Source organism: Mustelus asterias, chromosome 20 (assembly GCF_964213995.1).
Source record: "Mustelus asterias chromosome 20, sMusAst1.hap1.1, whole genome shotgun sequence".
Taxonomy (NCBI): domain Eukaryota; kingdom Metazoa; phylum Chordata; class Chondrichthyes; order Carcharhiniformes; family Triakidae; genus Mustelus; species Mustelus asterias.
Window position 1 is genome coordinate 59,919,477 of NC_135820.1, and position 27,651 is coordinate 59,947,127.

General features: G+C 44.8%; 1 protein-coding gene across 2 annotated transcripts in view; it reads right to left on the reverse strand.

Moving 5' to 3' along the window:
- Window positions 1–27,651, reverse strand: part of ptprt (protein tyrosine phosphatase receptor type T) — a 999,403-nt gene that overhangs the window by 194,062 nt on the left and 777,690 nt on the right. For both annotated transcript variants that reach the window (XM_078236146.1, XM_078236147.1), the window contains exons 13-14: window positions 25,200–25,335; window positions 9,285–9,314 (exon numbers count right to left, since the gene is read on the reverse strand). In XM_078236146.1, the coding sequence (XP_078092272.1) occupies window positions 9,285–9,314; window positions 25,200–25,335 (166 nt within the window). The remainder of the gene's footprint in view (window positions 1–9,284; window positions 9,315–25,199; window positions 25,336–27,651) is intronic.

The window sequence follows — 27,651 nt, forward strand, 5'->3', positions numbered from 1 at the left end:
GCAGCCCCAGGTATAGTTCAGATGCATCCCAACATCTGCACACCGCGTTGTTCCGAATGTATTTCATGCCGGTGAACCTTCCCACCTGACATCATGAAGAATCTGACATGGGCCTTCATTTGCATCCTATTAACGGGATGACAATGATGTTGGCGCTGGCCTCTGCTGGGTTTTCTGACCCACCATAGCAGGCACCAGCAGAAGATCTCACTGTACATTCACATTAGCTTGAAACTGATTTCTGGGTCTCCCGCCATATTCTGACCCCCCCCCCCCCCATTCCTGCCATCGAACATGCCAGCAGGACCTTGGGAGAATTCCACCCTATTGTTTCTCCATGTAATGGACAGGGTGCATTGGGTTTCCATCAGGAATTTGGTCAAATATTTAAGTCAAGTTTAATTGTTTTAGCAGTTAAAATTTGTGGTTCAAGTTTACAAATATGAAATATGTTTTTTTAAAATAAGAAAACTATGTCTAGCTGTTCTGGTTGCAACCTCAGTGGGGGCGGGAGGGGTGGGGGCGGTGCGGCCTACATTGAATAAAGGCCTGTGCCACAAACTGACATCTGACCTCTGTCCTCTAAGCAACATATCTTGCAGACACACCATGTCCCTTGATTCTGGCTCCCAGATCCAGGATATTTTATATAACTGGTCTCCCCCCCGCCCAATGTTTCAAGCTTCAAATCTTCAACCGTGGCATGGATATGGCTTCTAAGTACAATCTTTGCTATGCTCTCTGTGGCAAGCTAAAGGACAACCCCCAACCCCTGACACAGGAGGATGCTCTTCATTAACTAGAGTTTATTTTTTAAAGTTTATTTATTATTGTTACAAGTAGGCTTACATTAACACTGCAATGAAGTTACTGTGAAAATCCCCTAGTCGCCACACTCCAGCGCCTGTTCGGGTACACTGAGGGAGAATTTAGCATGGCCAATGCACCCAACCACCACATCTTTCGGACTGTGGGAGGAAACCGGAGCACCCGGAGGAAACCCATGCATACACGGAGAGAACATGCAGCCTCTGCACAGACAATGACCCAAGCTGGGAATCAAACCCAGGTCCCTGGCGCTGTGAGGCAGCAGTGCTAACCACTGTGCCACCGTGCCGCCAGGTGATTCTCACAACTACATTCCCAGCGCACACATGTACTTGGTCGCTCAGCTTTATTCTCCACAGAAAGACATGACCAGAAAGACAACGCATTACTACACGCTTGCTAAACAGTGGAAGCAGTGTGTTATAGACAGGGCTAAGCAATCCTTTTACCAATAGATCCTATCAAAGCTCTGCAGTCTTGCCACATCCAGTTGTGAATGAGGATGAGCAATTAAACAACTCATTGGAAGAGGCAGCTCCACAAAAGTCCCCATCCGCAATGAGGGAGCAGCTCAGCACATCGGTGCAGAAGACAAGGCAGAAGCATTTTCTTCAATCAGCATCAGCCAAAACTGCTGAATGAATGATCCATCTCGGCCTCCTCGCGAGACCACCAGCATAACAGACGCCAGTCTTTAGCCAGTTCAATTCACTCCAAAAAACAGGTGAACGCACTAGATCCATAGAATCATAGAAACCCTACAGTACAGAAAGAGGCCATTCGGCCCATCGAGTCTGCACCGACCACAATCCCACCCAGGCCCTAGCCCCATATCCCCACATATTCTACCCGCTAATCCCTCTAATCTACGCATCCCAGGACACTAAGGAGCAATCTTAGCATGGCCAATCAACCTAACCCGCACATCTTTGGACTGTGGGAGGAAACCGGAGCACCCGGAGGAAACCCACGCAGACACGAGGAGAATGCGCAAACTCCACATAGATAGTGACCCAAGCCGGGAATCGAACCCAGGTCCCTGGAGCTGTGAAGCAGCAGTGCTAACCACTGTGCTACCGTGCCGCCCTAGATCCAGCTGGTTATAAGCTCTCGCAACATCCCAGTTGTAGCACTGAAGCCTGATGCTACAACGGTAGCCAGCTCCTGGCCAAGCTGTTCCAGTACAACTACAAATCGGGCATCAAAACGACAATGTGGAAAATTGCCCAGGTGCATGTCCTGTCCACAAAAAACAGACAAATTCATCACCATCCCGTCGATCCGCTCTCAATCATTAGCAAAGTGATAGACTTGGTCATTGGCAGTACTGACTCGTGCTGCTGGGCAACAGCCAATTCTGAGTTTGGGTTCCCTCAGGACTAATCATTTCTAGGCTGCATTATATTCCTGATTCAATTATGGACAAAAGAGCTGAATTCCAGATTGAAGAGGAAGTGACTACCCTTGACATCAAGGCAGAATCTGACCGAGGTGTCCTCGCTGATTCATTGGGAATCTGGGGGGAGTCCCCAGACTACTTGGAGTCACACGTAGTACCAAGGAAGATGCTTGTGATTGTTGGAGACCAATCATCTCAGTTGCAGAACATCGCTGCAGGTCCTGTTGAAGGTTCAACCATTTTTAATTGCTTGATAAATAAAAATCCTTCCATCATCAAGTCAGAAGTGGGGATGTTGATTGATGATTGTACTGTGTTCAGTACCATTCGAGATTCGTCAGATACAAGAGCAGTCTGTTCCCACATACAGCAAACCCAGGACAACATTCAGGTTTTGGTAGGTGAGTGACAAGTACAGGAAAGAGATAGAGAATCTGGTGAACTGGTGCGGCAACAATAATCTCTCCCTCAATGTCAACGAAATGAAAGAGATTGTCATCGACTTCAGGAAGCGTAAAGGAGAACATGCCCCTGTCTACGTCAATGGGGACGAAGTAGAAAGGGTAGAGAGGTTCAAATTTTTAGGTGTCCAGTTCACCAACAACCTGTCCTGGTCCCCCTGATGCCGACACTATAGTTAAGAAAGCCCACCAACGCCTCTACTTTCTCAGAAGACTAAGGAAATTTGGCATGTCAGCTACGACTCTCACCAACCTTTACAGATGCACGATGGAAAGCATTCTTTCCGGTTGTATCACAGCTTGGTATGGCTCCTGCTCTGCCCAAGACCCCAAGAAACTACAAAACACCGTGAATGTTGCCCAATCCATCACGCAAATCAGCCTCCCATCCATTGACTCTGTCTAAACTTCCCGCTGCCTCAGCAAAGCAGCCAGCATAAGTAAGGACCACACACACCTCGGACATTCTCTCTTCCACCTTCTTCCGTCGGGAAAAAGATACAAAAGTCTGAAGTCACGTACCAACCGACTCAAGAACAGCTTCTTCCCTGCTGCTGTCAGACTTTTGAATGGATGTACCTTGCATTAAGTTGATCTTTCTCTACACCCTAGCCAAGACTGTAACACTACGTTCTGCACTCTCTCATTTCCTTCTCTATGAATGGTATGCTTTGTCTGTATAGCACGCTAGAAAGAATACTTTTCACTGTATGTTAATACATGTGACAATAATAAATCAAATCAAATCAAATATTTGCCCCACACAAGAACCAGGCATTGACCATCTTTACGAAGAGAGATTATACACATCTTCCCTTAACATTCAATCGCATTGCCATCACTGAATTCCTGACCACCAAGAGCCTGGGGTAACTCTTATTCAGAAATTATGGGTGGGATTTTAAGCCCGTGTTCACCATCCGCTGGATCAGCGGAAGGGCTCAATATCTGACCCAGAAGTTGCAAATCTCGCTGGTGAGATCGCAACTTATGATTTTCGCCACAATTCACTGGGCAACATAACTAGGTTCACGCTCACAATGGGCATGAACCTGATTTACATACATTTAAATACATTTCCATCTGATTAAACACCTCCCCACCGACGCCCCCCCCCCCCCCACCACCACCCCGCCAGGGATCGAGCCCCTGCAAACACATTGAAGCAGTTTACAGTGCCGCTTACAACAGGTTCAATCCTGTCTCTTCCAAGAAGAACAGTCTCAGCTTCTCCAATACATCCACGGAACTGAAGTCCCTCACCCCTGCACAGGTGCCCTCTTGATTCTAACTCCCCCTAGGGAATTAGGAAATGGCATTGGTGACATTCATGGTGACCAGCTGAGGCTCGGCTACATTGGGTCCGGGGCTCTAAGTCATCATAGTTACAGAATTGGAAATAACCTCCTTTGCAAAGCCATCTCACAGACATCTCCTCTCCTCGGGTGGGAAATTGCCTGGGGGGTGTTCTTGTTGCTGGTGGCACTTCACTCTATTGGCCTCCACTTGGTCATTCTCTTTGTTCTTATATCATGGAATTCCTATAGTGCAGAAGGAGGCCCATCGAGTCTGCACCGACCACAATCTCATCCAGGCCCTATCCCTGTAACCCCACATATTTACTCCTCCAATCCCCCTGATACTAGGATCAATTTAGCATGGCCAATCAACCTAATCCGCACATCTTTGGACTGTGGGAGGAAACCCACGCAGACACGGGGAGAATGTGCAAACTCCACACAGACAGTGACCCAAGGCTGGAATTGCCAATGTCTCCTCCTTGGCAAGAGCAAGCAGATGTATAGTCAGCAAAAAAATAAAAATCAGGATTCACAGGCTGAAGTGACTTTAATTGGTCTGGATCTACTGATATTTTGATTTGATTTGATATATTATTGTCACATGTATTGGTATACAATGAAAAGGATTGTTCCTTGCCTGCTATACAGACAAAGCATACAACTCATAGAGTGCATAGGGAAGAAGGAAAAGAGAAGGTGCAGAATGTAGTGCTACATTCATGGCTGGGTTGCAGAGAAAGATCAACTTAATGCAAGGTAAGTCCATTCAAACGTCTGACAGTAGCAGGGAAGAAGCTGTTCTTGAGTCGGTTGGTACGTGACCTCAGACTTTTGTATCTTTTTCCCGACGGAAGAAGGTGGTAGAGAGAATGCCCGGGATGTGTGGGGTTTTTGATTATGCCGGCTGCTTCTCCGAGGCAGCGGGAAGTGTAGACGGAGTCGATGGATGGGAGGCTGGTTTGTGTGATGGACTGAGCTTCGTTCACAACGCTTGTAGTTTCTTGCAGTCTTGATGCGTACTTGATTCAGGTGACTATCTGGTCCTAATGTTAAAAGACCTTCAGATGTGGTTGGGTACAGGGATTGATGGACAAAGTGAAAATCAAGGAAATTTGAATTACAGTGCAATTTCCTCCGGGTGCTCCGGTTTCCTCGCACACTCCAAAGATGTGCAGGTTAGGTGGACTGGCCATGCTAAATTGCCTCTGGGGGTGTCAGGGGGATTAGGAGGGTGAATACATGGGGTTACAGGGATACGGCCTGGGTGGGATTGTTGGCGGTGCAGGCTCGATGGGCCGAATGGCCTCCTTCTGCAGTGTAGGGATTCTATGATTCTATGTTCTTCGGATCGCCTTTGCTCGATCATTTGCATTGTGTTCCACGTCTCTGGGTACAAATACTAGAAAATTCTACCCTTCTCTCTCTATCTTTGCTCTGAATTTTCTTCCCAAGCTCGAACTGTTCTGGAATGGGTTTCTGCAAACTGTTGTCACCATCTTAGCATCCATCAGCACACTTTCCAGTCAGATATTTAATTATTTATCGTAAATCATGAAGGCGGAGGAGAGACTGACAGTGGGGGACATTTAATTATGAATCGAAGAGACAGCGGCATTGAATTTTGGGGAAGCAGGTAGAGTTTCTATAGATCAGGTGAGGAGGCAATAGAAAGAAATTTTAACAAACAGCAGGGGCTTTTTTATTTATATCTCAGGGAGCAGGGTGCACCATTAAATTTCAGCAAACAGAAGGGTAATACATTTATTTATCCTTCAGTGAACAGACTGCAGTGAGTTGTAGGAGGAAAAATGAGCAGCGGAAAACATTTAATATTTATATCTAGTAAAACAGGCAGCGCCATTAATTTCTAGGAGCCAACAGGACAATATATATTTATCTAAAAGGAGCAGGGAGCCCTGGAACAAGATGTGTTGGTTTATTTGTTTATCAGGGAAGAAACTACCAGAGCAAAAATAAACTTAGGGGCGTTCAAACTTAAAATGAAATGAATTTAAAGATGGGGACATAGAACATAGAACAGTACAGCACAGAACAGGCCCTTCGGCCCACGATGTTGTGCCGAGCTTTATCTGAAACCAAGATCAAGCTATCCCACTCCCTATCATCCTGGTGTGCTTCATGTGCCTATCCAATAACCGCTTAAATGTTCCTAGAGTGTCTGACTCCACTATCACTGCAGGCAGTCCATTCCACACCCCAACCACTCTCTGCGTAAAGAAGCTACCTCTGATATCCTTCCTGTATCTCCCACCACGAACCCTATAGTTATGCCCCCTTGTAATAGCTCCATCCACCCGAGGAAATAGTCTTTGAACGTTCACTCTATCTATCCCCTTCATCATTTTATAAACCTCTATTAAGTCTCCCCTCAGCCTCCTCCGCTCCAGAGAGAACAGCCCTAGCTCCCTCAACCTTTCCTCATAAGACCTACCCTCCAAACCAGGCAGCATCCTGGTAAATCTCCTCTGCACTCTTTCCAGCGCTTCCACATCCTTCTTATAGTGAGGTGACCAGAACTGCACACAATATTCCAAATGTGGTCTCACCAAGGTCCTGTACAGTTGCAGCATAACCCCACGGCTCTTAAACTCCAACCCCCTGTTAATAAAAGCTAACACACTATAGGCCTTCTTCACAGCTCTATCCACTTGAGTGGCAACCTTTAGAGATCTGTGGATATGAACCCCAAGATCTCTCTGTTCCTCCACAGTCTTCAGAACCCTACCTTTGACCCTGTAATCCACATTTAAATTAGTCCTACCAAAATGAATCACTCACATTTATCAGGGTTAAACACCATTTGCCATTTTTCAGCCCAGCCTTGCATCCTATCTATGTCTCTTTGCAGCCTACAACAGCCCTCCACCTCATCCACTACTCCACCAATCTTGGTGTCATCAGCAAATTTACTGATCCACCCTTCAGCCCCCTCCTCTAAGTCATTAATAAAAATCACAAAGAGCAGAGGACCAAGCACTGATCCCTGCGGCACTCCGCTAGCAACCTGCCTCCAATCCGAAAATTTTCCATCGACCACCACCCTCTGTCTTCGATCAGACAGCCAGTTACCTATCCAAGCGGCCAACTTTCCCTCTATCCCACACCTCCTTACTTTCATCATAAGCCGACCATGGGGGACCTTATCAAACGCCTTACTAAAATCCATGTATATGACATCAACCGCCCTACCTTCATCAACACACTTAGTTACCTCCTCAAAAAATTCTATCAAATTTGTGAGGCACGACTTGCCCTTCACGAATCCGTGCTGACTATCCCGGATTAATCCGCATCTTTCTATGACGTATGGGACGTATTCATAAAACGGATAAAATAATTTTTTAAAAGTAATTTGCATTAAAGGGATAAACAAAATGGAAACTGGCATGAGGAACTTCATTACATTGGCTGAAATTCTCCTGTCTCGCCCGCTGCGGGAATTGTGGCGGGCGAGATCAAAAATTTGGCGGACCATTCAAAGGTCCATTGAGCTCAGGTTGGGGATTCCCGGTCTTGGGGCGCGGGCGGCTGGAAAAGTGCCGCCCATTGTCCCAGCTGTGGTCAGAAGCTGCAGTTACATTGTGACGGGCAAGAGTTTACATTGGAAAATTCTAAATTACTCAAAGTTATGTACCTTCTTAACACTGTAACTAGTTGCCAAGGAATGTTATAAAAATCATGATGACGGGTGCATACACAGATTCAGATTTTAAATAATATGAATAGATAGGTTATGGTCCCTGTTAGAATAACTGCCAGACTAGTATTAGACAAACCCATAAGCAATTGCACATTGGTAAAATATACATATTTGTAGTGACTTAAAATGCAAGTAAAAAGCTGCTCACCATCTGTTTGCAATGGGCCTACAATGTTGTCTGTAAATTACAGATGATTAAACACCATAATTGGTATTAGCTCAGACCATGTCCCAAAAATACACAATCACATCATGATAGTCTACCATTACCTATGATCAGCAGCAAGCATCATTACAAGTGTAATGTAAACACTTTTGCATATGAACACACTAAGGCCATTTTAATAAGGCACAGATGTAGCAGTTTAAGAATAAAATAATCTGATTATTTTTCCCTTTTAATTCTCCCCCCCCCCCCCCCCCCCCCCCCCACCTCCCCCAACTCTAATATATGCCCCAATGCCTCACAGCATCTTCAACCAGAAAGTGTAGGAAAATAGTCTGCTGCCACACATTTTCCAATGCTGGCCTGTGGACCAGCCTGGGTGCAGCAAGGTGGCACGGTGGTTAGCACTGCTGCCTCACAGCACCAGGGACCCGGGTTCGATTCCCGGCTTGGGTCACTGCCTGTGCGGAGTCTGCAGATTCTCCCCGTGTCTGCGTGGGTTTCCTCCGGGTGCTCCGGTTTCCTCCCACAATCTGAAAGATGTGCTGGTTAGGGTGCATTGACCCGATCAGGCTCTGGAGTGTGGCGGCGGGGGGAATTTCACAGTAACTTCATTGCAGTGTTAATGTAAGCCTTACTTGTGACTAATAAATTAACTTTAATTTACTTTACCGCCTAAAAGAGTGTAAAGCAAAGGTGGCCTGAGCTAATTTGCCCACTGGTCTCCCTCTGTTTCCTATGAAGAAAAAATGTGCTGCATTTCAGCATCTCTTCACATGGGGATTGGGTCTCAATGCTCAAGGACTTGAGTTCCTACTCCGCACTGTGTTCATATAATAATGCCCTGAGACCCTGCATCATTCTTACAACAGCGAATCGACAGTAAGAATTCATCAGTTCTATTTCATTCATATCATTCCCAAAGATTTGCCTTGAAAATTCAATACACAGCTTTATCACATATTAAGCGGTGTTGGGAAAGATCCTACAATGTCCAGAGTTAACTCTACTTTTATGTAAGTGCTAAATCCAATTTATGGGCACAGTGGACGACTGATTGCTGTTAATATTATTCCAAATGACCAAAGGCTGTAGTGATAAGCTATTTCTGCTGGTGGCAGGTCTTCTCTAGCCTTTCAACATTATGCAATGACATCACAAAACTTGCGGGCAATCGCAATGGTAGGATTATTTAGCTAGCAAATTATAAAACATTCTACAATTATAAATGATTTAAATTCAAACATTAGAGTATATTAAAACACACTTTTAAGAATGCCTTATGCATTTACAAATGCTGTTTTAAGTTCTGTAAATAGTTGAGCTATCTACTCTAAGCAGCTTTCCTTGGTTATAGGAAAAGCCTGGAGACTAGTGAAGGGAAATTTCTACTTGAGCTGATACTTACAGGTAATATGAGTAGGAATAAGCACTCCTCCTGCCATGCGTGAACAGTTGAAGGGATAAATGGATGGGAAAGCAATGAAAGGGAAAAATAAGAAAATAAGTTATTAAGGAATTTGCATAGTACAAATCAGGGGATTAGGATTATACAGAAAATGTCAAAGTCACCTTGAAGTTTGTTGCAACAAAAGTGCAAATAACATGTCAAGTACTGAAGTAATAAAATCTGCCTTGTTTATCTGTCTATTGGAACCAGAGTTTAGTTCTTTAATTTTATTGACAATAATTTGAAGGGAATGGCACAAAGGTTAAAATGAGCTGCAATCTCTCCTGTATTAATGCCTCCTGAGAAGCTTGATTTATTACGGTCATGTTATTCCTCAGGATTGTTGAACAAAATCTGTCAGAGAGGTAACCATAGAGGATTGCATGATTACTGTAATGGAAGGTGGGAGTCAAACCAATCTTGTACCACTCCTGCCGCATCTCCTAAATGAGATAAAAGTGGATGACTCTTCATATAATTGTACTGCACGTGATGCAAAGGTGTTGTAAGCAAATTGCCTTGCTCCAAAGAAACCTCAAAATTAAACTGTGCATCCAAGTAGGCAGGTATATTTTCCGTGAGTAAAATAAATGAATATTTTAAATTTAGTTTTAAAATAAATACTAAATAAAGGTTAATTGAGATTTAGAATGGAAGGGGAGACACACGTCTACTTAGTAAAGGCCAACATATCAAGTAGCCGAAATTGTGCACTAACTTTTTAAGATATGCAATATAGTTTAATGATTCTGGATTAGACAGTGCTTGTCCTGGGGAAATATGATGCATCATCTCATTGAAATTCTACTCCCGTTAATCAAGCCCAGAATAACACCCCATGCAGGATACAATGATCTACTTGCTGGCTTACTCAACAATGAACGACGCTCTGGAACTGAATACGTATGGGGGTGGCGGGGCGGGGAGGAAGGGGAGGTAAAAGAAATATAAAAATGCTCTGCACAACTGAAAAGCTTCTTGATGAGATTATATCTAAAGTTCCAGTCCCGTTTATTCTATTTCCTGTGCAGCACTAAAATCGTTTTGAGTCATTTTTTTCCCAGTAGCCTTCTGTGGGTTGCACTAATGGCAAACTCTAGAGGCTTACTGCAAAAACTGATTAAATCAATTCTTCCTCTGCACAATTACCAGTGTAGTCAATTGATCTTTCGTGAGCGACATCATTTGTGATAGAATTTCCCCACTCAGTTCATGGAGCTAAAGCTGACTTAAGTAAATGCAAATTCAATTTAGCAGTATTTTGGACAGCATCAGTGAGATTTTCTTTATTATTCTCAGAAATGTATTTTTGGGTTTTTTTTGTATAAAGATTATATTTTCCTGTTTCTGTTATCTAACCTAAAGGCAAAGGAAAATACAGGGACATCCTTTTGTCTGATGTTTGATGTTTTAATTAAATGCCTGTTTTATTGACTGTTTTGAGAGCCTTAATTTGGTCTCTTGTCTATGCTGGGCCATTCCGATGACAACAATTGTGTTGGGTTGGGGGGTGGGGAATAGACTGACCTTGATTCAAAGAACAGGGGGCAATGCTAAGTCTGAATATAGCTTTGCAATAACCTGATCTGAGGAAAACCTATTGCAGACAGGTAATGCTTAGTTCTTCTGTTTGCTATGGATCCTCCTTGGGATGCTTCCCATCAGTGATGTTACCAGGGGATATAGTAAGGAGAGAGCCCACAGTTTAATGCTTCATGCCAGCAATAAAATTAGTCCTGTTATTAAAATGCCTGATGAATCTATTATCTTCTATAAAAATACACTGAATGGAGCACACTGAATAAAGTGTCTGCTCAGGCAACGTCTTTCTATTTAATTTTTCTCACCTTAAAATTACAATGATTTACAAAGAACATAAATCTTTCGAGCATCTTTGCTTTGTTTTGTTCTGATTCCCATTCCTATGGCTCCTTGTGCCATGTACCATTCTTTTGTTTGAATCGTTAGCAGGTATCCCTCATCCAGCTCTTTGCAATTGCCACTGTTGAATGTGGTCAAGGTGTCTTGTGACTCTCAGTCTTATTTGTAAGCAAATACCTGCCCCCTAATTGGTATCTCCTTTTGGTGACAGCCACCATCAACAAGCCGCTGTTTAACAAAACATGGGCATGGACTTACAAGGCATTTGATAAGATACCGCATAAGAGATTAATGAATAAGGACCGAGAATGCAGTGTCAGGGAACAAGTAGCTGAATGGATAACTTGCTGGCTTCAAGATGTGAAACAGAAAATGGGGGGCGGGGGGGCGGGGGGGGGGGGGGGGGGGGGGGGGGGAGGGGGCGGGGGTTAGTTATTCCGCATTTGTGGTAGGAGATGGGATTTAGAATCCCAGAAGGAACAATGCAGGGACCACTGTTTTCACAATGTCTGATACTGATTTTGGGATCAAAAGTACAATTTCAAAATTTTAAAAGAAAAGATTAAATTGGGGGCGGGAAGGGGGCGCGGGGCAGCTGCTGAATGAATCGTCAACACTGTGGACGGCAAATGACAAGAAAGTATAAATAAAGCTGCAGAATGGGCATCACATTAGTTGTGGAGGTGCACCAAAGGCAGGAAAAAACCAGCGCCATTGCAAAGTGTCTCCTAAGTGGGGCCTTAATTGCCCTGAAAGGTCTGAATGCCTTGGAGTCCAACCTGTGTCGCTCCTCTGATTTTCCCGCTCCCCCCGCCTCCAAGTCTGTTTCCCACCGGCCTGGAACATTCAACCCTATGGATCTCAATGGGGTAGAAGAGTTAAAGGAGGACAGCTATCCAAATCCCTACAAGTGGTGACCGAGGTTAATAAGGCAATCCAAAACGCAAACCAAAAATGAGGATTAATTTCCAAAGGGTTGGAATTCAAAAGCAGTGAACTTATTCAAACGTGGTAACCCTTGTTAGATCATACTTGGAGTACGATGTACAGACTGAGTCACCGTATCATGAAAAGGGTAATAAAACGCTGTAAAGAGTTACCAGCGTAACAAGAACAGTGAAATTAAAAGACTATCAAGAAAGAATGAACAAGTTAGGCCTTTTTGCTCTTGAGAAGAGAAGGCTGAGGGCTGACATAATAGAGGTCTTTAAAATGAGGAAAGGGGTGACAGAATAGACCGATAGGCTGTACTTATTGGGCTGTGGGGTCGGGACCTGATGAGTGCCATCTTTAAAAAATGCAGTGCTGAAGGTAGTGTTGGCATCCCGAGGCCTCCGAGACAGTTCCAAATTTCCAATGGACTGACGGTAGGGAAGGTGCTCGCCTCCAATGATTGGATCCTTAAGCTCGCTATGGAGCTTGTTAAGGCGACTGCCCAGAATGGAAACATTTTTTCGAAGATTTTCCTGGCAAACCAGAACAGCACATCAGGTTCATTACGGGGCACCAATAAATTTATTTGGCGACAGCCTTGAGAAAGATCCACTAGCATCAGCATGAGTGCTGGCTCTTCCATTGCTGTGGAAGACTTCTGTCTGTTTTTGTTGACCTTATGACCTTCACAGGTCAACAAGGCAATGACAGCCCCCAACAACCTTACCTTGTCACTGGCACTAGGTGAGCCTGAGGGCAGGCATTTTCCTACACCTCCTTGATGCGCTTGGCATCTCTAATTGGGCGCTGAACTTGCCCCTCTGGCCAATTAAGCCTTTTGAATTTGTAGTTGGTTGGCACCGCAGGTGCCATGCAGCTCAGGCCATGAGTTTGGGACCTAGAATTTCTGACCCTGCATTGAAAATCCAGCTGTGGAAATGCCGGCGTTGGACTGGGGTAAACACAGTAAGGAGTCTCACAACACCAGGTTAAAGTCCAACAGGTTTATTTGGTAGCAAACGCCACTAGCTTTCGGAGCACTGCTCCTTTGTCAGATGGAGTGGAAATCTGCTCTCAAACAGGGCACAGAGACACAAAATCAAGTTAGAGAATACTGATTAGAATGCGAATCTCTACAGCCAACCAGATCTTAAAGATACAGACAATGTGAGTGGAGGGAGCATTAAGCACAGGTTAAAGAGATGTGTATTGTCTCCAGACTGTCTCCAGACAGGACAGATTCTGCAAGTCCAGCAGGCAAGCTGTGAGGGTTACTGATAGTGTGACATAAACGCAACATCCCAGTTTAGGCCGTCCTCGTGTGTGCGGAACTTGGCTATCAGTTTCTGCTCAGCGACTCTGCGCTGTCGTGTGTCGTGAAGGCCGCCTTGGAGAACGCTTACCCGAAGATCAGAGGCTGAATACCCATGACCGCTGAAGTGCTCCCCCACAGGAAGAGAACAGTCTTGCCTGGTGATTGTCGAGCGGTGTTCATTCATCTGTTGTCGTAGCGTCTGCATGGTTTCCCCAATGTACCATGCCTCGGGACATCCTTTCCTGCAGCGTATCAGGTAGACAACGTTGGCCGAGTTGCAAGAGTAGGTACCATGTACCTGGTAGATGGTGTTCTCACGTGAGGTGATGGCATCCATGTCGATGATCCGGCACGTCTTGCAGAGGTTGCTGTGGCAGGGATGTGTGGTGTCGTGGTCACTGTTCTCCTGAAGGCTGGGTAGTTTGATGTCCCGAGGCATGGTACATTGGGGAAACCATGCAGACGCTACGACAACGGATGAATGAACACCACTCGACAATCACCAGGCAAGACTGTTCTCTTCCTGTGGGGGAGCACTTCAGTGGTCATGGGCATTCAGCCTCTGATCTTCGGGTAAGCGTTCTCCAAGGCGGCCTTTACGACACACGACAGCGCAGAGTCGCTGAGCAGAAACTGATAGCCAAGTTCCGCACACACGAGGACAGCCTAAACCGGGATGTTGCGTTTATGTCACACTATCAGTAACCCCCACAGCTTGCCTGCTGGACTTGCAGAATCTCACTGGCTGTCCTGTCTGGAGACAATACACATCTCTTTAACCTGTGCTTAATGCTCCCTCCACTCACATTGTCTGTATCTTTAAGATCTGGTTGGCTGTAGAGATTCGCATTCTAATCAGTATTCTGTAACTTGATTTTGTGTCTCTGTGCCCTGTTTGAGAGCAGATTTTCACTCCATCTGACGAAGGAGCAGCGCTCCGAAAGCTAGTGGCGTTTGCTACCAAATAAACCTGTTGGACTTTAACCTGGTGTTGTTAGACTCCTTACATTGAAAATCCAGCCCCTTTGTTTGAAGGAACATAATTAGAGGTGAGCATGTGGAATGCACTACCACAGTGAGTGGGTGAGGCCAATAGTGTAGATATACGTGTAAGGAAGGGAAATTAAACATATGTGGAGGAACAGAACTAAGGCTTATGGAAACAGAGTTAGATGAGAAAAGATGGGAGGAGGCTCGAATAGAGAATACATGGACTAGCCTGCTTCTGTGCTGTGTGTTTTATGTAATTCTATATCATTCTACATCTTGTCACTGCGTAACTCAGAATATACATGTGTTGTGACACCTTGCTGAGCCTTGAAAGATACATTTTCCACTTAGTGAAATCATAAATGCTACAAGCAATACCACATGGAGATATGCATATATTGAACAGACAACTAATGAGAGACCATCGAACAATGGTTCTATTTCAAGCATTGGGACTAATCCCATTGAAGATGTTTCACAACAACTTGCATTGGTGTGGAGGCACGAACAGCAATATTTCAGTTCATGATATAAACCAATGCAGACTTTGGACATTTCTTTTTCTAAGATGAGAACCATCATACACTTCATTGTTTTAGAAAATTGGATGAGGATTGTTTTGGAAAAGGATTGTTAAATGCAAACACACAGCTATATTTGAGCTTTTGTAGGGATATCTGCCCTGCATTTTATTGGGCAGAGAATAAGTTTTCTACTATGTACAGAACAGAAAATAAGTGAGTGAATTAGATAGAGAGAGAGAGAGAAAGGGATAGAGGGAGTGGAGCAAAATAAGAGCTATTTGGTTCCCTCAAAGCCAAAGCTCGTGGTTTATCTTTCTTCTTGTACCAGTTTCTATGGCTTTTGATATTTTACCACAGAGTTTCCCCAAAAAGAACTATGATAAAGTTCCAACCCTCAACGTAGTGCATCGCATCAGCGTGTGCTGCCTGCTCAAAAATTCACCTGGAAACAAATCCCAGTCTAGGTCACCTTGGTTTTTGAATTCGGTTCAGATCTTCCTCCTCGGATAATCGCCACATAAGCAGCAAGTCCGGGTACTCTCAAGAATTCTGCTCCGATTTTTTTTTTGAGGGGTTGGGGCAAAAATAAGTCGGATACGACAGTGGTGGAAACCTTCAATTTGTGGCATTGCAAGGGGGATTGGTTGGGATGGGAGGAGGGTGGGCTACTTTGGCAGATGTGACTTGCATTTTCACGACTGTCCGTGTGTGCAGGGATTCTGACGGGCTCAGGAAGCAGGTATATGTTTGCAAAAAGAATTTTTAACTTCCCTACCCTGCCAGAATCTACTTATTTTGCTTTAGGGGCCATTAATATCCCAAGGAAGCCTTTAGCTAAGTACTTAGCGAGTACAATTGAACGCCAAACACTTTCAAAGTGACATCTTCATCAAGGACAGTGCAAATGTTAAATGGTCATTAGTAGAACTGGCAGCACAGCCGATCAATGATTAAACACCCAGCTAAGCGTGATAGCCAAGGGAGAGAACCAGCTGGTTTAACAGAGAACCAGCTGGTTTAACAGAGAACCATTTATCTGTCACATTAAATTGACTTAAAATGTATTTGGTAGATTGCAATTCAGTTCCCAGTTTTGCTTCACGCACAGCTTTTTTTTTCATCAATTTAAATATCAAACTATGATATTGAAGTACTGACTATTCATCTTTGTGTGTGCATGTTAAGCTTGTACACAGTACAGTAGAAAGAATTAGGGGCTTCCTACATTTATTGAATTCAAGTCATCTGCTGAACAACAGCACTACACTATGCTTTCAGATGGTAAGTGCTATTCGCAGGGCAGTCATTAGCAGCTCTGAACTCTGCTCCCAAAGTTGTTGTATTAAGTGGACCAATTATAAACACTCAAATTTTGAATGTAAGTGCCTCTAGATCTTTTCAGTGACGCATTCCAATAAATACTACAGTGGATGTGTTGAGACCTTCATCTTCGCTTCCTTCATGGCTGGGCAGCAGGACTTTGCTTTCGTCAGAAATGAACTTCGCTGGATATCATAGAAGGTGAATCCACAAATTACACCTTCTCAGTGCTGCCGTCCTATCTGTGACCTCTACTCACACTGAGATTTTCCACAGGACAGAGAGACTCCATTGTGAAACATATAGCGGAAATGGCTGAAAATCCTAAATCCCAATCCCCAACACGACACTTGCCAATTTTTGTGGGATTGGGGACACTGTGCGTTTTGCATGTGCAAAGGAGGCAGCTGGCAATTTAAATCATTCACTGCCTCCACTGGAGTGGGATTTTGGTAGGCGAGGAGTGTAAAACACACCATTTGCAAATGAGGCCTGGTAAGAACAGGTCTGAACTTTGTGGATTCATTTGGATCACCAGGAGAGGTAGTGTATCCCTTTGGAGCATGTCCTGAGACACCTTTGTAGGAGGCCAGGTGTCCTTTGGAAGAGGCATAAATATGAATTAAAAAAGTTTAAACTCGTTTCCATCATGTTCATTGGAACTGTCAACAGGCTTGTCAAAATCAACCGCCAAAACTATAAAAAGCACGTGTCAAAGAGACCAGTCAAAGAGAAATGTCAAAGGGACCTAGAGACCTCTCAAAGGGATCTATCAAAGGGACCTTTCAAGGGGGGTTGTGATGGGGAGTTGTCAACGGGAGTTGTTGCGGGACGCTGTCAAGGGGAGTTGTGATGAGGAGGTGTAATGGGGAGGTGTAATGGGGAGCTGTGATGGGGAGTTGTGATGGGGAGTTGTGATGAGGAGTTGTGATGGGGAGTTGTAATGAGGAGTTGTGATGGGGAGGTGTGATGGGGAGTTGTGATGGGGAGTTGTGATGGGGAGGTGAAATGAGGAGTTGTGATGGGGAGGTGTGATGGGGAGTTGTGATGGGGAGTTGTGATGGGGAGTTGTGATGGGGAGGTGTAATGGGGAGCTGTGATGGGGAGGTGAAATGAGGAGTTGTGATGGGGAGTTGTGATGGGGTGCTGTCAAGGCATTTAAACGTTCTTCCCTGTACATATTTGAAAGAAATGTCCGGAGAGTTAATAAAGGAGTGAGAGTGTGAAAATCGTGTTCTGAAAAGGGATCGTGCACTTGAATGAAATGTTTATTGGGATAAGGCTTTATTTAGTTGAAGGAATGTAAATGTAATAGTGTAGGAGACTTTTCATTTAATAAAGTAACCATATTGTGCAGTCTGCAATAGACAATTAGAACTTTGATTTATAATGGATGAGTTGGCATGGCTGGGGTAAGTGCAAAAGGTGGTGGGTGAGGGACATGGGCAGGCATGAGTTGCCACGAAGGTGGCGCAGGGGCTATAGTAAGCCAGGAGGATGGTTGGGGTGCACAAATAGGCATGGAGGGTTTGAAGGTTTATGGGGAGCGTAGGGAGAATGCGGTGGCGTGGTTTGGCATGATGGCCTGGATGGAGAATGGGGAGCATGTGTGGGGGAGGGGGTTTGGGGGGGGGAGCGGTTGGGGGTGAAAATTTGGACAGAATGTCAGAGCCCTAAGGCAGATCTGCCACCCTGCCTACCTCTGCACCCAGAATCTTCTTCATTTCTTCCCTGGGCACCCACCATGACATTCAATCTTGCCCGTTTCCCTGGAGAGAAAATCTATCAGGTGCAGGCAGCCATTGTTAAAGGTCTGATTCGGGGAGCTGGGAATTGTCCTGTGCACCTGACCCGAGGGTGAAAACCTGGGCCCCTGTGTTCAAAGCAAAGTGGAGGCTGGAGGTAAGTTGATAACATTACAGCTCCAGGTAGCCCAATCATCCTGTTGAGCGGTTCTCCATTCTCAGGGTGGAATCTTGCTGAGGCGTGGCCTTGCCTGCTGGCTGGAGAGTCAGCTAGAGATCTGCTCTGTCTCTTTTCGGGGACATCTGCCCAACTACAAGCCAGTAAGCAGTCTCACAACACCAGGTTAAAGTCCAACAGGTTTATTTGGTAGCAAATATGGTATTTGCTACCAAATAAACCTGTTGGACTTTAACCTGGTGTTGTGAGACTGCTTACTGTGCTTACCCCAGTCCAATGCCGGCATCTCCACATCACAACTACAAGCCAATCAGGCAATGTCGAGGCTAATATGGACCTTCTCCTGAAATCAAAACCTCGCAAATGGAAGTCTTACCTACCGAGGGTTGCCAGACACCCAAAGGCAAGCAGCTCTTGTGCTCAGCAGCGCCACTGGGGGGCACTGTGGCTGCTGCTGGAAGGAGAGGCACCTGAGTTTCATGGTGGAGAGACCCAGACCACAGATAAGTAATCGAGGGGAACGAATTTGCATGGTGCAGGTCACGGAGAAGGGAGCAGGTGGGGTCAGAAGCAAAGGCAGTGGCGTGGCTCCCAGCAGAGCCCTCCCTTCCTGATGCCCAGTCCCCAGGCGCTGAATGCCTTTGATGGAGGGTTTTCCCCATATTTCCCTCAGGTGATGACAAGCTGGCAGCATGGTTTTGGTTGCCGTGCACACTGTACGACAACAGGTCCACTTGTAGCTGGGTTAACACCAGCAGTGGCGGGGTAAGCTCCTCAGGTGATCATTAATTGGCCAGATTAGGGCCAGAATTGGTGGCAGGGTGGGAAGATCGAACTTGGGCCTTCCCTTCCAGGACCAGATACTAGCAGAAGCAGGAAGGAGGTGTGTCCTGGTTTGCCACCATCCTGCTTAATTATATGCCCTTTCCACCTTTAAGCTCACCACGAGCGAGAGAAGATTCTGTCCATCGTCTATCTATGATCTGTCATTAGGGGAGACGATGGCCTAGTGGCATTATTGTTAGATTCTTAATCCAGAAATGCAGCTAATGTTCTGGGGACCCAGATTTGAATCCCTCCACAGCAGATGATGGAATTTGAATTCAATAAAAAAGATCTGGAATAAAGAATCTATTGATGGCCACAAAACCATTCTCAATTGTTGGAAAAAACCATCTGGTTCACAAATGTCCTTTAGGGAAGGAAATCTGCCGTCCTTACCTGGTCTGGCCTACAAGTGACTCCAGAGCCACAGCAATGTGGTTGATTCTCAACTGCCCTCTGAAATGGCCCAGCAAGCCACTCAGTTCAAGGGTAACTAGGGATGGGCAATAAATGCTGGCCAGCCAGCGATGCCCATGTCTCATGAATGAATAAAATAAAGTTCTACTTCTCGCTTGTCATTGCAGTTTGCACTGTTGCAAAAGTTTCCAATTGGTGCCGGAGTGTAATCATTCTGCTTTACAAAATGCACCCTAGTGTAGACGCGGTTGTTACTTCTAATATAAGTACGCAAATACTTAATGTTTTTGTACAACATTTATTTTTCTGCTAGTTTAGCACACATTTTAACTAACTCAAAGTGGCTAAACCCCTGCATTAACATAGAAAAACGATATGTGTTGCATCCCTTCACTGGTATAATGCACAATAATTTTAGCTCACTTCTTTGCATGTCTTTAATAGATAATTGTGTGACAATATTCCACGTCATGTCATGCGGTGTTCTGATAAATAATTGATTGAGGGGCCATCGGCAGTCCGGAAGTTGTAAATAGAATGATCACAGCTGTATTCAGTCAGCTTTACTTCACAAAAAGGTATGTCTGACTCGTTAAGGTAAAATGAACCATGACCCCTGGCTTGCTTATTATTCTGTGAATGGTAAAATTAGTTTGCAAACGATCTGATATCGCTAGAAATGTTCACCCGCCCACCAACATCTGTGCAGATAAAAGCAGTTTAGCTCTTTTGAGGGAGGAGTACATCCATAAAATGTGATCCTGCCTTCACTCTTTTCAGACACTGATGGGCCTGCTATGTATTTCCAGAATTGTTATTCCCGATGTCTACAATTTACGGCGGGGGGGAGGTTTCTTCGCATTTGAAGGAAAATTAAGGGTAAAATGTAAAATCTTTGAAGTAACATTAATCCCTTTAAGAAAGAAAAGGAGCAACAAGCATTTGATTTGTGCCTCATCAGGTCCACAAAACATCCCAAAGAGCTTCACATTTAATGACTTCCTTCTACATTGCTCTCACTATCGACAAAGGCGGCAAGTAATTTGCACAATCCAATTTTTTTACATTGAACAGTCAGCAAGTCTGATTGCAACATTATTAGTTGAGGAAAAAATGTTGGTCAGGAAAATGCTCTTTCCTTCCAGTATTGCATTAGGAACTAAGCGTACAGATCATAGAATCATAGAATCCCTACAGTGCGGAAGGAGGCCATTTGGCCCATCAAACTTGCACGATAACAATCCCACCCAAGCCACAGAACCCCACGTTTTTACCCTGCTGGTCCCCCTGACACTAAGGGAGAATTTAGCATGACCAGTCAACCTGGCTATCTTTGGACCATTGGGGGAAACCGGAGCATATGGAGGAAACCCATGCAGACATGGGAAGAAAATGCAAATTCCACACGGACCGTGACCCAAGGCCGGAATCGAACCCGGGTCCCTGGCGCTGTGAGGCGGTAAGAAGTCTCACAACACCAGGTTAAAGTCCAACAGGTTTATTTGGTAGCCAAGTTACTGCTGTGAGGCAGCAGTGCTAACCACTGTGCTGCCGTGCCGCCCAAATGGAGTTTTAGTTTATAATTCAAAAGATTAACTGCGGACAATGCAGCACTCTCTCAACGTTACACAAATATCTCAGCCCAGATAATGTTCCCAAGCCTCGGAGTGATCTTAAATCGACAGTTTTCTGATTCAGAGGCAAGAGTGCTGCATACTGAACCAAGCTAACATTTATCGGGACAATGGGCTCCACTATAAACTGGCAGCATGATTGCTGATCCCATTTTTAAAAATTGTTTGGCTCCAATTGAAAATTACATTTTCACCACTATGAGAAACACATGTAAGTGTCTGTGAACCAGTTGGGGCTATTAAACTGAGCTTGGCTCAGTGTTCAATGTAATCCTACTCTGAACCAAGCAACAGACCAATAAATCGAAGTGAAAATGTCCAATTTTTCAAAAGCTGCACTTGAAGCAGTCTGGTAATCAGTGCATATTCTTCGGGATTAGGCAAGTCCAATATTTATAGAAATCATAGAATCACTACAGTGCAGAAAGAGGCCATTTGGCCCATCGAGTCTGCACCGACCACAATCCCAACCCAGGCTCGATCCCCACAACCCCACACATTTACCCCGCCAATCCCTCTAACCTACATATCCCGGGATACTAAGGGGCAATTTAGCATGGCCAATCAACCTAGCCTGCACATCTTTCGGACTGTGGGAGGACATCGGAGCACCCGGAGGAAACCCACGCAGACACAAGGAGAATGTGCAAACTCCACATGCAGTGACCCAAGCCAGGAATCGAACCCAGGTCCCTGGAGCTGTGAGGCAGCATGCTAACCACCGTGTCACCAAGTATATATGTATGCTTGTCTCTATTGGTGGTGAAGCAACAACTTTAGTCAATGTTCTGACATCTCTTCCAAGTCCATTAATGTTACCGCTGCTTTAATGTTGGCATTTATTCAGCGTGAGCTGATTTTTGTCTGGCCACATTGTTCAAGGGGATGTGGGTGGGGGCGGATGGGGAACAGATGATTAACTCTAAAACATGGATGGGTCTGAGTTGGATCTGAGGTTGAAGTGATGGAAAAGAGAATCCTGGCCCCAGCATACCTCGAAACAGCCCATTTCTGGTTTGATTGGACGAAGGGCAGGAGGTGGATGACCAATCCGCTTCATGGACCTGTCATTTTAAATGTCATGATGAGTTTGCATGCCTTCTATTTATCACCACTTACAAATTTAATCCTGGCCAGCCAGATGTTCTGGACCTTGGAAAATCCGGTGTGTAATATGAAGGCGAGGACTGCTAGATCCAGGAGGTAAGCTGCTGGATCCTGCATTCCTGAACTGTTAGCTCCATGTGATTAGACAATTGCCCCCTCCACAAATCTTCCAATTTCCCCTCAAAGGCCGTTGACCTATCCACAAAGCTTCTGAGCAATGCAAACTTCCCAAATGGCCTTTGACCTACTCTTGAGTTTTGCCATTTGTTTCCCAAGGCCTCCAACCTCCCAAGCAAGGCTTGCAAGGCCCCTCCTGCGGAAGCCTCTGATTCCCAATTACCACACCCTGTCCTGGCCACTGATGTCTAATACCTAAACCCCACCAGAATTAGACTCCCACACTTTGGAATTGGACACCCCAACCCTGCTTCCCACCTCAGGATCAGACAAGGAGCAGACAGAATTCCACTGAAGGCCATCAAACCCAAGTCATTCAAGGTAGGAGACAACAATAACTGAAATGTGGGAGAAGGAGACACACACATGCACGCACACATGCATGCACACACACACAAACATGCATGCACACACACACAAACATGCATGCACACACACATGCATGCACACACACACATGCATGCACACACACACACGCACAAAGTATGAGTGTAGAAAATTACAGAAATTCACCTCAAATATGCAAAAGATGAAGGGACATTGCACTGTGAAATCGATGTTGATTAACTGCGCACAAACTTGGGACTCAACATCCTTGAGTGAAACCTTTTCCTCAAGAATGGTCACAACCTTATAAAGCTCCAAATAACAGGTGCAAATTCCCACATGCAGCTAGCTAGTATTTTTGTTTCTTTCCTAATTTTTATCCATTCCCTCCTGATCGGGAAATTCTATCCCTGTACTGGAATGTGTAGGTGCAAAACACATTTGATAGGGCGGCACGGTGGCAGAGTGGTTAGCACTGCTGCCTCATAGCGCCAGGGACCCAGGTTCAATTCCAGCCTTGGTTGACTGGCTGTGTGGAGTTTGCACATTCTCCCCGTGTCTGCATGGGTTTCCTCCCACAGTCCAAAGATGTGCGGGTTCAGTGGTTTGGCCATGTAAAATGCCCCTTGGTGTCAAAAGATGTGTAGGTTAGATTGATTAGCCATGGTGAATGTGCGGGGTATAGGGATAGGGCAGGGGACAGAGCTTGGGGAGGACACTCTGCAGAGAGTCGAATCAGACTCAATGGGCCGAATGGCCTTGCTCTGCACTGTAGGGATTCTATGTTGCTATACTGGCATTTAGGCCTCCTTTAAATTAGATGATCAAATTGTGGATGCACACTGTGTTTTACCCTCATCAGCCAATTGGATTCTCGCCTGCTGCGTCACCAGTTGTTGCCCTCAGGTAGGTGGTGAGGGGTGCGGGATAAGGGTGACGATTCATAGAGGGTCGAGTGGGAGCCAATAATGTTCTTTGACTGCAGTTCAGTTTCTCCTGCTTTTACCAATCTGATGGGTGATGCACTGCTCTGCAGAATATGCATGCCACCTGCCATACTGTACGTTCTTTTAAAAGTAGTTGGTGTCATTTACATCAGTTTGTAGGCCACTGACTCCAGCAATACGGTTCTATTGGCATTAGCTGCCATCAGATGTATTGTTTGTGGTTTATTTAAGTTTATTTATTAGTTTGACAAGTAGACTTACATTGACACTGCAATGAAGTTACTGTGAGAATCCCCTAGTCGCCGCACTCTGGCGCCAGTTCGGGTACACTGAGCAAGAATTTAGCATGGCCAATGCATCCAGCAGCACATCTTTCAGATTGTAGGAGGCACCCGGAGGAAAACCCACGCAGACACGTGGAGAACGTGCAGATTCCGCACAAACAGTGACCCAAGCCGGGAATCGAACCCGGGTCCCTGGTGAGGCAGCAGTGCTAACCACTGTGCCACCTTGCCATTTATGCATAAACTCTGAGACTGAGTGCTCACACCACTGCTTTTTTATCATGACGAGGGCCAGATTTTGTCCTGACCCGACCTGTATCTGAGCATAACTCCCTGCAGGACTCCCTGGAAAAGCTATCAGAAACAATAACCCTGGATGCGTTCTCCTTAATGCTACCCCGATTGTCAGTGCTTAAAGGTCTAATGCACCATTGCACTGTCTTTCTTGAAATCAGCTGCCTGAAACCATACAACGGATTAAACCCGAGGCCTTTCTGGACGACCTGGTTACTCAGTTCACTACCAGTCAGTGGGTTTGCTCACTGGCACACTGAGGCAATCTATTATCAGCTCTTGATAACGAAGGAAAAAAGATAACTGGACAAAATTTAAGGCAAATTCTAAAGAGTTGCATTAGGGCTTCACTTTTTCAAATCTCTTGAAGCTTCATTAAGCCTGATTTAAGCCGGTGGATTCTCCCTCTCAAAATCTGAGAACAGTTCAGCTTTGGCCAAAATTTAGAAAACCAGCCCAAGTCTTATTTTGGAAATACAAACAAAATTTTTGCATTCTACATTGGTTGAAGGTATATCACAGAAAAGCTCCTTTTAGAATGGCATATCTTTATGCATTTCCTTCATTACTTTAGTCATCATTGGCTTTTTATTTAGAGCTGCAAAGAAAATGAAGACAATTAGATCTACAAACCAAATTTGGTCAGCTAAGTGGAACCAATGTGAGTCAAGTGGTTAGATCACATTTATAGAAAAATCCATCTCAGAAGTGACAAGATAAATTGCACAAGAATGCAATGACTTGCACTCACATATTCATGTATGCATAACTAGGCTATCCATAGTAATGCCCAAATTGCATGTGTTCAAGAGTGAGTCATGTCGCCAAGCTATGATAATACGAAATGTCAGAAGGTTCCTCCATATCTAATTCCTTTCCAATGTTCCACAAAACATAATGAATGTAAATGCACATTTCCCATCACAAGGTTCGACTGCAAATGTTAAATTGGAAATATTATTTCATAAAACCTACCGTTTTTTAACTATCAGCATCACTCCCAGCATGATGATGATGAACATTAAGATTCCTGCAATAACTCCGGCCATTTTCACTGTGTTATCTACTTGTTTTTCTGGCTCCACTGTGTTGGAGTTCTGTGTTGAGGCACCTGAAATGACAGAAGCCACAGGATTAATAAGATCGCGAAACCAAATCTGTTTGCATTTTCATTACTTATACATCAAACTTACATTGATCTTTGCAAAATGTTTACAATAGGTCCTTCAAATATTTTGCATCAGTTATTATTCTTCCATATTTTACAGGCTACTTGTTGTGACACATGGGGAGGCAATGGCCTCGTGGTATTTTCGCCAGACTATCAATCCAGAAACTCAGCTCATGTTCTGCGGGGTTCGAATCCCACCATGGCAGATGGTGGAATTTGAATTCAATAAAAAGAAATCTGGAATTAAGGATCTACCGATGACCATGAAACCACTGTCAATTGTCAGAAAAACCAATCTGGTTCACTAATGTCCTTTAGGGAAGGAAATCTGCCTTACCCGGTCTGGCTTACATGTGACTCCAGAGCCACACCAATGCCCTCGGGCAACCAGGAATGGGCAATAATTGCTGGCCAGCCAGTGACGCCCATGTCCCACGAATGAATTAAAAAAAAGGTGAGAAGATATCAAAATGAGCACAGAGAGATAACAGAACTGGAACTATTTACTGAAATTATTTTTCTCCCTCAGCCCTCATTAATGTTGCATTGGCTTCGTTCATTGTCATTTGTGGGAGTGACTCCATGAGCCGACACTTCCACTGGGAATTACACTCACAGCGAGTGGCTCTCAGGGATTTCAGCATTCAGCCCCTCATTTTTTGTTCATTAATCTTAGTGGGTACAATACCACGGTTGGTATATTCCTAATTTCCCAGGGTGGTGCTCCCAGCCATGTCCTTCCCCCTTGGAAGTGAGAAAGTTGCTGAAGAAGAGAAGGGAAATGGGCATTCACTAGTCAACGTTTTTTCATAACACGCTTGGTTGTTTTTGGTCAATAAGAGACATCTCAGAGTTTCAGTCCATCCTATTTTCTCTGGTTACATTTTGTAAATTGCCCACTGAAGTCATAGAAATCATAGAAACCCTACAGTGCAGAAGGAGGCCATTCAGCCCATCGAGTCAGCACCGACCACAATCCTAGCCAGGCCCTACCCCCACATATTTACCCACTAATCCCTCTAACCTACACATCTCAGGACTCTAAGGGGCAATTTTTAACCTGGCCAATCAACCTAACCCGCACATCTTTGGACTGTGGGAGGAAACCGGAGCACCCGGAGGAAACCCACACAGACATGAGGAGAATGTGCAAACTCCACACAGACAGTGACCCAAGCCGGGAATCGAACCCAGATCCCTGGAACTGTGAAGCAGCAGTGCTAACCACTGTGCTACCGTGACACCCTTGAGTTTACAGGTATGATAATTGGATACAAATGTTTTAAATAATTTAAACAAATAGGGAAGGAAAGAGACAGGGAAACCTATAAAATTAAATAAAACTTTTCAGTAAAGATAAACTGAAATGAAAGGTAAAATAGTTTGTACCTGGGAAGGAATTGAATCATAAAATTCCTACAGTGCAGAAGGAGGCCATTCGGTCCATCGAGACTGCATCGACAACAATCCCATCCAGACCCTATCCCCATCGCCCCATGTATTTACCCCGCTAATCCCCCTGACACTAAGGGGCAATTTAGCATGGCCAATCCAGCTAACCCGCACACCTTTGGGCTGTGGGAGGAAACCGGAGCACCCGGAGGAAACCCACACAGACACGGGGAGAAAATGCAAACTCCACACAGACAGTGACAGTGAATTGCTAGTGAGATGTGAAGGTTTCGAGGGAAAGGTACTGCTGAACAGTTCATGTCATAGTAAAAACAAAATGTTTGCCGTTCAGAGCTGCTGTCCAGTGTATGAGGTTGACGTAGTCAATATAATTATCCCTTAGCACTGACAAAGATTCAAACAAAAAGGAGCGGTGTCAAATCTTGGTGAATTTACTGTTTTTGACAATTGGTAAAACATCATCATTAAGGAAGATGGCTGAATGGAGAGCATGTAAGAATGGTTTTAAATCACATTTGCAAGGGGCTATTGTCAATTATGTCACCGAGGGGAAAAGGGACAAGGATTTTCTTGTTGGTTCTGAGTTTTACCTTTTCTGTCTAGTGAAATATGGAGTGTACAAGGATGAGAGGTGACCTTATAGAGGTTTATAAAATCATGACGGACTTGGGTGAGGTGAATAGCCAAGGTCTTTTTCCCAGGGTAGGGGAGTCCAAAATTAGAGGGCATAGGTTTAAGGTGAGATTTAAAAGGGATCTGAGGGGCAACGTTTTCACACAGAGGGTGGTGCGTATATGAAATGAGCTGCCAGAGGAGGTGCTAGAGGTGGGTACAATTACAACA